The 13323-nt window shown below is 39.3% G+C and overlaps 1 protein-coding gene across 1 annotated transcript in view; it reads left to right on the top strand.

The window, feature by feature from the left end:
* ddx10 (DEAD (Asp-Glu-Ala-Asp) box polypeptide 10) overlaps positions 1-13323 on the top strand; it is a 208004-nt gene that overhangs the window by 11873 nt on the left and 182808 nt on the right. Inside the window, exons 3-5 of the mRNA XM_060826060.1 lie at positions 2972-3102; positions 4937-5095; positions 10681-10801. Of these exons, the coding sequence (XP_060682043.1) occupies positions 2972-3102; positions 4937-5095; positions 10681-10801 (411 nt within the window). The remainder of the gene's footprint in view (positions 1-2971; positions 3103-4936; positions 5096-10680; positions 10802-13323) is intronic.

Raw genomic sequence — 13323 nt, forward strand, 5'->3', positions numbered from 1 at the left:
ATGCATGTGAATTTGACGTGGTCCTTAGTGGTGGGGAACTCCTGAGAACCCATGATCATGAGGCACTGTCCTATTTCTCACTCACTTCTGTGCTCCCCCAACTCCAAAAGACTATGTAACCAAGAGTGTAACATTTACACAGTGTAAGAGTTATTGGCTTAATGAAGACCTGAAATATCATCCTGCAACTTTCAGGAACATAATTCTGAATCCATTTACGTCTCTGGTGATATAGTTAACAGAAGGAAGAGGAGAAAGAAATTGTGTTACAAATATAGCAAGCAATTGAGAAGGAAACTGGCATGTTGGTCTTCATTGCAAAAGGGTTGGGAGTGCAAGAATAAGGAATTCTTGCTACAATTATGCAAGGCTTTGGTGAGACCTGATCTGAAATACTGAATGAAATTTTGGTCTCTGTATTTCAGGAAGGGTGTTCTTGTATTCGAGGTGGTACCTTGATGTGCACTGGATTAATTGCAAAAGATTGTACAATGATGAGGATCTGAATAAATTTTATATGTATTGCTGGAGTTTAGAAAAATGAGGCAGCAGCTCATTGAAACATTTCAAGATTTTGAAGAATCGTGAATAGGTTAGATGCTGAGGGATTGCTCTCCTGCCAGAAGAATGCGGACGTGGTCGTAGGACAATATCATTTTACTTGGGAAATGTTTTATTCACTTGCTGTAATGGACCATGGTTCTCTGAAATCTCTACCCAAAAGCCTGTGGATGCTGCATCATTGATCACATTTAAGGCAGAATGGCTAGGGTTTTTTGTGCCTTAGACTTAAGGGATGTGGGGATTATGCAGCAAAATGGAGCTCAGGTTAATGTTCAGCTATGATGGAATACAGTCTCCCCTCCTACTAGAACTGTGGGTTGCAGTGGTTCAAGAAGGCATCTCACCAGCATTTTTTCAGAACAGTTAGAAATGAGAGGTAAATGCTGGCCTTGCCTGCAATGCCCACATCTGATACATTTCGAAAAGATGTAGTAGAGAAGCTGTATGATCTACTGCTACTAAATATCTATACATTAAGTTCTTATGTATGCTAGTAATAGGCAATCTATTGAATTTAAAGTAGTTCAGTTGGCATCCACTATAATATTAGTTGGGTCATGTTTATCACATGTCTTAGGTTTGTTGGATAAGTCTTCAATGATCCTGAAAGCATTGTTAATATTCTGTATAGGCAGCTCATCAGTACATGTGTATTATGTGGGTAATTTACTTTGGAAACCTGTGATTAATGCATTTGGAAAGGGTTCTTTCAACCAAAAATAGTTTTGAACCTCTGACCTAATTGTTTGAGGAATGTGAAGCTGTTTAGTTTCAGGTTAACAATAATGTTTTAAATTCAGCTAGTCCAGTAAACTAAATGGAAGCTTTAGATTTTACTTATTACTTCAGAAGTCAATTGAAAATTGTTTCATTCTTCTCTTACTATGTAGCTGAATCTGCAGTTGTTAGTTGAATGCAGGAATAAATAGCTGAAGTTCTGTTTTGAAGCTCTTGCTTCCATGTAATCCTTACTGTAGGAAATGTTTCATATAGTACTTGTTTAGTGTTTTGTGCTGTTATTGACTTCTTTTTTAAACAGACAATGAAGTTTTTGTTGGCAAAGCAGAATTTAGGAGAAATGGTTAGTAAGTTTGTGGTTGACACCAAAATTGGTGGTATAGTGGACAGTGAAGAAGGTTAGCAATGAATGCACAGAGATTTGATCGATTTGGCCAATGGACTGAGGAGTGCCAGATGGAGTTTGATTTGCATAATTGTAAGGTATTGCAATTTGGTTTTAAAAAAAGGCAGGATTTATGAAGTTGATGGTAGGACACCGAGTAGTGTTGTTGACAGACAGACATAGGGATTCAGGTACATTGTTCTTTGAAAGTTGCATCACAAGTAGACAGGGTGGTTAAGAAGGTGTTTAGCGTGTTTGCCTCATTTGCTCACACCATTGAATATAGTAGTTGGGACATCAATGTTCTGTACAACTTCAACATGGTGAGGCTACTTTTAGAATACTATGTACAGTTCTGGTAGCCCTGCTATAAGAAGGATATCACCTAACTGGAGAGATGTACCAGGATGTTGCTGGGACTGAAGGGCTTGAGTTATAAGGAGAGGCTGCATAGGCTGGGACTTTTTTCACTGGAGTATGGGAGGTTGAGGAGTAACCTTACAGAGGTTTATAAAATCATGAGGGGTGTAGATAGGGTGGGAGGGGCATTCAAAACTAGATGGCATATTTTTAAGGAGAAAAATTTAAAAAGTACTCGAGGGCCAACTTTTTCACACAGAAGATGGTTCGTATGTGAATAAACTTCCAGAGGAAGTGGTAGATGCAGGTACAGGTACAGGTACAACATTTAAAAGACACTTGGATAGGTACATGAATAGAAAAGGTTTAGAGAATATGGTCCAAATGCAGGCACGTGGGATGAGTTTAGTTTAAACTTGGTTGTCATGGTTGAGTTGAACCGAAGGCTCTGTTTCTGTGCTGTATGATGATATGACTCTGAGATGGTGACTGTCCCTCCAAGCCAAAGCAGCCACCATGCATTCTGAAAAGCAGCACCTCCTCAGCTTTTCAAGGCAGTGCAGTCATGCTAATACTGTTTGTATTTTCCATATGGTGTTTTGTGCATATACTCAAATGAGAATTGTTTTGGGTGAAGAATGTATTGCAGTGTTAACTTCTTTTCAGCCTACAGGATCATTTCAGCATGCATCTCGTCTTGTGTGGAATATTGCTGTAGCGAAATACTGAAATATAAATATCCAAAAGTTGCTTGATACTCCATATTGCAAGATTTTTTTTTATCCTTTTACCTCTATTCAGTTCTGATCGAGTCGAATTATGGAGAGAAATAAAGCACCTGACAGTATAAACTGTGCTTAAATTAACCAGCAGATTTGGCTTAATCTGTTCTGGAAATTTGTAAAAGTTGTATTCTATTTGTAGGTTTGTTGCAGGCTCAATATCGTATGCCCACAGAAATACAGAAGCAAACAATTGGACTAGCCTTACAAGGCAAAGATATTCTCGGTGCTGCAAAGACTGGATCTGGGAAGACATTGGCATTTATTATTCCTGTAAGTGACTGGAATTTATGGGGCATGGTTTCTAATAATGAAAAACTGATTTGGCAGACCAAGCCAATATGAATGACGTATGAAATAACATGCAAGTTTGTTTGGCTTGAAGGGCAGAATGGCCTCCTCCTGCACCTATTGTCTATTGTAATTAGAGTTTTTTAATTTTCTGTTCGTGTGCATTTTTGATGAGCAGTTGTAATGCAATTTAACAAGTTTGAATAAGCAGTTTCAGTTACAATTGTGAAAATGTACATTTGTAGAAATATAAATGACTAAGTGCTTGCATTCAATATGGGTGGAATGTTCTGTTTGAACATCTTTCTAATTTTCCTCTGCCCTCCAACCCATGTCACATGAAGACAGTGCTGTGCCTTGACTCCCTGTGTGCTTTCTCACAGAATATTGATTTTATAATTGGCTCTGAGTTAACATAGTGTCATAAAGATGTTAACGATAATAAGGACAGTGAAACTGTCAGAATTCACACCATTATTCCATTCAGTTTGACATTTCTGACATCCATGCAACTGCAAAGTAAGGGAGAATTGCAGCAGTTGTTATCAGTAATTCTGCGCTTTTCCAAAGGGTGTGTTGTTCAGATCCCCCCCAGAATGCAATCAGTGGAGGACCAATTGAATTGTCAAGACTTCCACTCTTGGATCATTTCGCTGCTTTTAAAAACAACTCTTGAAAATTATATCTTGTAGAATAAAATGTATATACTAACTTCATACTCTAACTTCTGATAATTATCAGTAAACACCTGAGCCTGAGTTACTAATTTTACATTGACGGAATGTCAATATTCTCCAAAATTTTAAAACATAAAATATTTAAAATATATTTATTTCAACACTTGTTCATTTTTCAATTAACACTCAAGTTAAAATGATATCTTTCATTGTCTGAAATTTAAAAGTAAAATGATATCTGTTAAGAGCTCTTAATTTCCTGGTTTTCTCTATGAGCATTTCCATGTGATTGACTTGTTAAATGCTTGCTGATTTCATTGCTGCTATAGAGGGAAAGATTCCCTCAGCCTGGCCCCAAATTTAAACTGCCACTGGGAAAAGCATAAAGTTGGTAAATAACAACAGAAATTGGTAGTTTTTTCTGGGGCTTTTCTTACAGGTGAGCATCGTTGCTTTACTACTGACTGTAAAATTTGGGTACTTGGTTTGTGTGAAAAATAGAACATTTTTATTTCTCTACCCAGCCATATTTCTACAAATCTGAGTTAAGGACAGCCGTGTTGTCTATTCCCATTTTATGAATATATCTTTACTGGTGATTCGTGATTGGGAACAGTCTGACACAGCATCATGTTCTTGTGAATTTGTACCCTTGTTACTGTAATGCAAGTTGGTAACTAAATGTAAGGGTTGGACACCCCTGAGTAATGAATAGCTGAGGCTTATGTTGAATACCAGTCTATTTATTCAATAATTGGATGGACCTGTGACAGGATTCTTGATTATTGGACTGCTATTGTATCTGCTGTTCAGATACACTTTTTTTCAAAGTGTTACATTTCTTTGGTTTATGGTACATTATAATTTATGGAATGTAAATCTGCTTATTTAATCTATATCATAGTTGTGATGTGCCTTACTTGTACAATAACTTGCTATACAGTTTTGTGTTGCTGATTACCAAGAAATTATATATATGGTGATTCAGATGCCCAGCATTTGAGTTTAATATTTTGGGTAATTTGCTTCAAAGGAAAGTTGCTCGTAAGAGATTAGCATTCGAAAAGGTTTGTACAACTCATTAGACAAGCTGATTTTGTTGACCTTATGCTAATAGCAGTTTGTCTGCCACTCTATAGATATTGGAATGTCTTTATCGTCAACAATGGACATCAGAAGATGGATTGGGCATTCTCGTCATATCCCCTACAAGAGAACTCGCATATCAGACCTTTGAGGTCCTACGCAAAGTGGGGAAAAATCATGAATTTTCAGCTGGGCTAGTAATAGGAGGAAAGGTGGGCAATAAGAATGTACTTCTAGAACTATTCTGCTTGGAGTTAAAGTATAAGGCTACACAAAGGGTAAAATATTAAAATTACATTGGTTGAGTGTAAAGTTTAGTTATTTCCTCAATAATGTCCAGCTCTTGACTTGTCAAATAATCACCAATGTTGTCAGGGAACTGTATAATGTTCAGATTATTCCACAATGTTGTCATAAGTATTAAATATTACCTCATTTAGAAGTTGTCTGATTAAAAGCAGAATTTGCATTTTTTTATCAGTCTGTAGATTTTTCAAATCTATTTAGAAACATCGAAAGAATTTGTTAATAGCAAAAGAAATCCTATGTTTACAAATACTTTAAATTGTCATCTCATTAGATGTGTTAGTGCAGAATTTGTAGTCAAAGCAATGAGAGTATAATGACAATGCTGTTGCTTATGTGTAAATAGTACAATGATGACAGGCTATTGTGTGTTTGAATGCTAATATCTGAAATGCTGTGTCATTTTTTTGGGAAAATGGTACTTCATGTCTCATTAGTTGATCTGAATGCATTGAACGATGAGCAAGATGGAGTGCTTTAGGGCTAAACTGAATGTGTTTCCATTTATATTACCTTAAAATTTTTATGTTTGAATTGTACCTCTCATTTTTCTTACAGAGAAAGATGTCAGAATTTTAAAAGCTTTCTATGGCTGAAGCCATAATCTGCTTTTGTCTTCTTCCTGTCAAAGTGGGTGACCTGTCATTTTCCCATCTTGTCTTCCATCTGCCATTTTAAAAAAAGTAGTGCAATTAGCAGGAAATTCTGAATTTTATTTTTATTTGAGGCAATGGAGAGGCTTCACAGAGAAAAGACATTCAAGGGAGTAGATTGTGTCAGGCACAAAAGTGAAAATGCACCAAACCTGAGGCCAGGAAAGTGTGTGTGGCTAATGTCATTAGGCTGTTTTGTGGCTGTGTCTCGAAGAGCATTAGAGTGGAGATAGACCTGCAGAAAATATAGTGTACCCTTCTGACAAACTGACCATTTTAAAACAGCTTGTAGTAATAGATCTACTTTGATTCCAAAACAGAAGGAAAATCCCATAAGAATAAGTGATATTCAAAAGAGTGAAGTGTCAGACAGCAATGAAATAGCGCATTTCCCGGAGACAGAAAAGAAGGAAAAGGGAACTGCTGAAGTGCTGGCATAAAGGCACATTGTAGCAAAACAGATTTTAAACTTGACACTGGAGCAGGTTGTCAGTTCTCTTTGATGCTGAATCAAAAAAAGGAGTCCAGCCATCCACCATTTAATTCCCAGAAGTGGCAGGAATCCAATTAAAAGTAAAAGGACTGTTGTCTAGAAGACTACAGTATCAAAAGTGAGCAGTCAATAAGACTTTACAAGTGGTTCAAAATCACAATGTATTTGGAACTGAATTCCCAAAGTTGTCCATTAACTTGGAGAAGTTAAAGCAACTCACAAAAAGCATTGGAAACAGAGACCAGGCTAATCTGCCTTTTTTCATCCAGAAAAGTCCTGTATCTACTTTTGAAAATTTAAGGCGATGCTTTGCTTTAGCAAGGAGCGATTTCACCAGTGGCCAAACAAACAAATTGGCATGGTATCAGATTAAAACTCACTAAGAATTTGTGTGGATCTTGGGCAATAAAATAAAGGGTAGAGAGAGATGGAATTAATTGGATACAAAGCTAGCGAAGGATGTCATTTTCAGCAAACCTGAAGCTAACAATGGTTTCTGACAGCTTCCATGGCACCCAGAAACCTCCCTGCTTATGATATCCATCTCACTGTTTGGAAGATGTCAGTTTAATAGTTTGCCTTCCAGCTTTACTTCTACACCTGAGCTTATAAAGGACAATGATAGACATCTTGGAGGGATTCAATAGGGCTTTCTGCTATTCTGATGTATGTCTCAAGTATAACTGAACAACATGACAAAAAGCTAAGAAATGTACTGGAAACTTTTTACCCCCATTAATTTGAATGAAAAATGTGAATTCTCAGCCATATTGGGACATGGTTGTGAGTTTGCTTACTGAACTGGAAGGTTTGTTTTCAGAAGTTTTGTCACCATGCTAGAGCTTCCAGTGAAGTGCTAGTGTTATGTCCTGCTTTCTATTTATGTTTCTTGGTCTCTTAAGATTGGTGACATCATTTCTGTTGCTTTTTCTCAGAAGTTGGCAAACTGGGTCCAAAATGAATATGTTTATTGATTTTTGAGTTCCAGTTTGAATGCTAGGCCTCTAGGAATTCCTGTGTGTGTCTCTGTTTAGTCTGTCCTATGATGGATGTGTTGCCCAGTCGAAGTGGTGTCTGTCTTCGTCTATGTGTAAAAATATTAGTGTTAGTGGGTCATCTTTTGGTGGCTAGTTGGTGTTCGTGTATTCTGGTGGCTAGTGTTCTGCCTGTCTGTCTGATGTAGTGTTAGTTACAGTCCTTAAAGGTTATTTTGTAATTGATGTTCGTTTTGCTGGTTGTTGGTATAGGGTCCTTTTAGGTTCATCAGTAGCTGTTTCAGTGCATTGGTAGGTTTATGGGCTATCATGATGTCAAAGGATTGAAGTACCCTAGTAGTCATTTCAGATGTCTTTTGATGTATGGTAGTGTGGCTAGAGTTTCTGGGCAAGTTGTGTCTATTTGTTTGGATTTGTTGTTTAGGAATTGGTGGACTGTGTTTGTTGGGTATCCATTCTTCTTGAAGTGTAGGTATGTTTCTTCTCTTGCTTGTAGTTCCTGGGTGCTGCTGTGTGTTGTGGTCCTTTTTAAATAATGGTTGAAAATGTATTGCTGGTTAAAGCACAGCAGGTCAGGCAGTATCCAAGGAACAGGAAACTCGACGTTTCGGGCATAAGCCCTTCTGCAGCTCCATTTGTATGTGTGTGTGTTGGTTTCCTGTAGACACTGATCTGCAGTTCTGCATTAACTGTTGATTCCACTGTGACAGCTAGGAAAGAGAATCTGTTGTTCTCTTTTGGGAATTTTATTCCAGTAATAATGTTGTTGATGTTATAGGTTTCCTCTAATATGTTCCACTTTGCAGTGACAAAGGTGTCCCGCACATAGCAGACCCAAAGTTTGGGTTAGATTGTGGGGAAGGTTGTTCGTTCAAGTCTCTGCATTACTGCTTCTGCTAAGAAGCCAAATATTGGTGATCCCATGGGTGTTCTGTTCATTTGTTTGTACGTCTTCTGGTACGTGAAGCTAGTAGTGAGGCACAGGTCTACCAGCTTGAGGATGTTGTCCTTGCTGTTGAAGTTGGTGCTGTCCGGTGTTTGTGTTCTTGGTTTGTCTAGTAGTGCGGTCAGTGTTGTTTTTGGCCAGGCTGATGTCAATTGATATGAATAGGGCTGTTACGTCAAAGGAGACCATTATTTCGTCCTCTTCTATTTTGGTGTTCAGGAATTCATGGTAGAGTGGATGGAGTGGCATGAATCTTCAAGTTATTTCAGTCTTCAATGGAGTTCCTTTACTAGTCTGTATGTCCAGTGTTCCAGGTAGTGAGGTTATGAATCTGGAGGGGACCGCTGGTTTGCGTACTTCAGGTAGTTATTCGTGTTGGTGCACCTGTCTGTCCGATGGTCTGCTGGGTTTCTTCTGTGAATCTGTTGTCTTTCAGAGTTGATTCTAATGCTGCTAGTAAGTCCTTTTTTAGTCCACCTCTTTCTCTAGTTATAGTTCATCCCTCTTACTACAATGGCCTTTTCCATGTCTGTTAGTGGTTAGTCTGATAGGTTTTTTAATCCAAGCCTCTGAGTTATCTGTGTTGTTCTTTAGTGTGAGCTTATCCAGTTTTTCCTGTCAGGATAGTTTTTTCATTTTATTTTGTTTGTTGTTTGATGCTGAGGCGAGTTCTAGTATGTATGTACATTCATGGTCTGTCGAGTTGGTGTATGAAGTTTGTTTTTGGAGTGGAATTTCCTGATTGTATTTGTGGAGTTAGTTGTGGGCATTGTTAATTGTTTCTTGCAACTTTCTGTGGCTGTTCTGTTCTGTTCTGCTATTCTTTTGGCTTGTGGGGTGTAGAGCAGTGGTTTGTACTTGAGACATTTTGGTCGGACCTGTTTCCTGAGGCATTCATACAGGAAGTACCATTGTTTGCGGGTGGCACTCAGTGAGATGGCATTGGTTTCCCATCTTCAGGCTAATTTTAGCGTGTTTTGTCCATAGGTGTTTGCAATTTTTGAGAAGATTTTGTAGCTCAGGTTGAAGCTGAACCTCAAATCTTCTCAAAATTGCATATTAGGACATGTTGTTCATGTAACAGACATTGTAGCAGATTTGCAAAAGACCAATCCATCACCTAGAGACATCATGGAACTGCATGCTTCCAAATGCATAGTCAACAATGTGGTCAAATATTGATTAAATCTTGTAACAATTGCTCAGATAGGATCAAGCATGGTGTTGAACGACATCAATGAAAGTCCTTTGAAGAAGTAAAAGAAACACTTATCTCGTCAGTTATTCCAGCTCATTACAAGCCAGCCCTAGCAACAGTCGTAGCAGCAGATGTATTATCCGTTAGAATCCAAATCCAGAAAGAATGAAAACTGAAGCCAGTCTGCTATGTCATTGTTATAATTAGCAAAGGTACACTCTGATTGATTTGATTGTGAAAGAAGCGCAGCTGGCTACAATAGCTTATGATCACTTTCAAAGGGCCTGTGAAGAAGATTGAAGAGGTTTGTGAAATAGCCATAATGTTTATCTCTGAGGCAGAGATTTTGGGGGAAGGTGTATTGTGATGCAAGCATTGTGTAAAGACAGTGACTAGGCTAGTTCAGGAGATATAGACTAATGGGTTAATAGACAAATACGAAGGTTTATAGTGATGCTAGTAGTGATGTAGATCACATCACATAATGTAAACATACTACAGTCTAGGCCTTGTGTTAAGTTTCAATGGAAGAAATAATTCATAGAACGTCAAATAAAAAATATTAAAACAAAACTAACTCACTCATAGGTTTCATTCATGGGCTTCCTAATGTCTGCTGAAAATATTAGGAAGCTAATGGCTGACAGATCCTCTGGTTCAATGACCTGAATCTTGGGGTGTTTAAAAAGGTGGCTGTAACAATATTGGATGCATCAGTTGCAATTTTCCAAAGTTTCCCTGATTCTGAAAAGTTCCAATGGATTTGAACCACGAACTATTGTACCATCTCTGGCATCTTCCTTTGCCCTCATTCTTTTTCACTTTGTGTTTATGGGAGTACCTGACATGTTTCAGAACTGTTATTTGTCACATCTTTGTACTTCAGCATCAGTGTTTAGCCCTCATTACTTCTGTTGTTCCACGTTTTTCCTTTGTTACCAATCTTTCACATTGGTAAGTATATATGCGATACATTTTTCCCGTCTGGTTTGAATTTTCAAAAACATCTTTTTAATGTTAGCTTAGACTATGTGTGTGATATTGGATCTAGTGAATATGCAGAATCCTACTGCCGATTTTGAAAGGGCCTTTGTTAACGATTAGGGCATATTGTAGTCTTCTATTTTCTCATCTGTTTCTGTTGCCTAATGCAATTTTTATTTTAAAATTTGTGATGTTGAATGCATACTCTTTTATTTACAATAGGATCTGAAAACAGAGGCAGAGAGGATCCACCGTACCAATATTGTCATCTGCACTCCTGGTCGTCTTCTGCAGCACATGGATGAAACTACGTACTTTCATGCTTCTGATCTACAAATGCTTGGTATGTGCGATTTGGAGATGCTGGTGTTGGACTGGGGTGTACGAAGTTAAAAATCACACAATACCAGGTTATAGTCCAACAGGTTTAATTGGAAGCACACTAGCTTTCGGAGCGTTGCTCCTTCATCAGGTGGTAGTGGAGGGCTCAATCCTAACACACAGAATTTATAGCAAAAATTTACAGTGTGATGTAACTGAAATTATATATTGAAAAATTGATTCTGTTAAGCCTTTCATCTGTTAGAATCCAGTGATAGTTTCACTTCTTTCATGTGTAAATCACAAAACCTTTTTTAAGAAGTTGCATTCTCAGGTTAGCTGTTAACAATGGTGATAGCTAGACAATATGTTGAAGGTGTTAGTCCCCTGTGTTCTCTGTCTGTGCCATGATGTTTAGATTGATTCTAACCTAAAAAGTGAGATAATGGAGTTTTACATGAATTCGTACAGTTTTTGAGCAAAGTACAATGTAACCCTGCAAGTACAAATTCACTCCACAAAATATGTGTGCGTGTGGGTCTTTGTCTGTGTGTGTGTGTCTGTCTGTCTAGGTTGGGGGTTGTGAGTGTGAGAAAGCGTGTGTATTTGTGTGGAGTGAGTGCAGAGTGTCTTAAGTCTGTGGGGGGGGTGGGGGGGGGGGTGCATGTGTGAGTGTGGGTGTCTAAGGGTGTGCGCGTGTCTGTGTATATGTGTGTCCATGTGTATAGGTGTGAGTGTGAGGTGCATAGTGCAAAGGTGGTCACCTGTAATGTGACAGTTGATGGTCACCTGAAGGTCTGACCTCGGACCTTCAGGTAACCGACCTCCAAGGCGGACTTTGGGACAGGCAGCAGTGAAAAGTGGCTGAGCAGAGGCTGATAGCGAAGTTCGGTACCCATAGGGAGGGCCTCAACTGGGACCTTGGGTTCATGTCACATTACAGGTGACCACCATTGCATTATACACACACACAGATACTCTTACACACCACACACACACACACTCTCTCTCACACAGGCACTTCTAGACACACATACACACGGACACACATATACACAGACACCCACACACACTCACATGCACCCCCTCACAGACTTAAGACACTCTGCACTCACTACACGCACACATACGCTTTCTCACACTCACAACCCCCGACCCAGACAGACAGACCCACATGCACACACATATTTTGTGGGGTGAATTTGTACTTGCAGGGTTACATTGTTCTTTGTTCAAAAACTGCATGAATTCATGTAAAACTCCATTATCTCACGTCTTGGATTAGAATCGATCTAAATATCATGGCATAGACAGAGAATACAGGAAAAAGCTGAAAATGTGTTGCTAGTTAAAGTACAGCAGGTTAGGCAGCATCCAAGGAATAGGAAATTCGACGTTTCGGGCATAAGCCCTTCATCAGGAATGAGGAGAGTGTGCCAAGCAGGCTAAGATAAAAGGTAGGGAGGAGGGACTTGGGGGAGGGGCGATGGAGATGTGATAGGTGGAAGGAGGTCAAGGTGAGGGTGATAGGCCGGAGTGGGGTGGGGGCGGAGAGGTCAGGAAGAAGATTGCAGGTTAGGAGGGCGGTGCTGAGTTGAGGGAACCGACTGAGACAAGGTGGGGGGAGGGGAAATGAGGAAACTGGAGAAATCTGAGTTCATTCCTTGTGGTTGGAGGGTTCCCAGGCAGAAGATGAGATGCTCCTCCTCCGGCCATCGTGTTATGTTCTGCCGGTGGAGGAGTCCAAGGACCTGCATGTCTTCGGTGGAGTGGGAGGGAGAGTTAAAGTGTTGAGCCACGGGGTGGTTGGGTTGGTTGGTCCGGGCGTCTCCACTCCCGGCACCTTCCCCTGCAACCGCAGGAAATGTAAAACTTGCACCCACACCTCCTCCCTCACTTCCCTCCAAGGCCCCAAGGGATCCTTCCATATCCGCCACAAGTTCACCTGTACCTCCACACACACCGTCTATTGTATCCGCTCTGCACCCGATGTGGCCTCCTCTATATTGGGGAGACGGGCCGCTTACTTGCGGAACGCTTCAGAGAACACCTCTGGGACACCCGGGAACAACAATTTTTTTTTTGCTGTTTAGGAAGACTATGTTGATTGGTTGACAAGTGGACTCTGAATTGACAGAGCATTGCAGTAAAGAATATACTAGTTTGATGATTGACAGTTAACTGTTAAGCTTTATTTAGATTTAAACAAAGCAGTTTGATTCTGGTTGAGGTATTGCCCTGAAGAATAAACCATTAATAGACAACAATGGTTTTCATTGAAGCAGACAAGTGTGTGTGCATGTTCTTTCTTCCTGTGAAGAACAGAGCTTGTATATTCATATATGTCACTTCTAATAAATGTGCCATTCTGTAAACCCAAGTGACAAATTTAAATTGTTGTCAGTGTAATTCTTGACATACTTGGAATTATTTAGCAAATATTATCCAATTATCAAATGACCACTATGGGTAACTGAATCAAACCATTTAAGGCCAGCTAACAACTTTTACCACCAAATTCCAATGGTGTTAGTAAATAGTAAT

Source organism: Hemiscyllium ocellatum, chromosome 6, assembly GCF_020745735.1.
Source record: "Hemiscyllium ocellatum isolate sHemOce1 chromosome 6, sHemOce1.pat.X.cur, whole genome shotgun sequence".
Lineage (NCBI taxonomy): Eukaryota > Metazoa > Chordata > Chondrichthyes > Orectolobiformes > Hemiscylliidae > Hemiscyllium > Hemiscyllium ocellatum.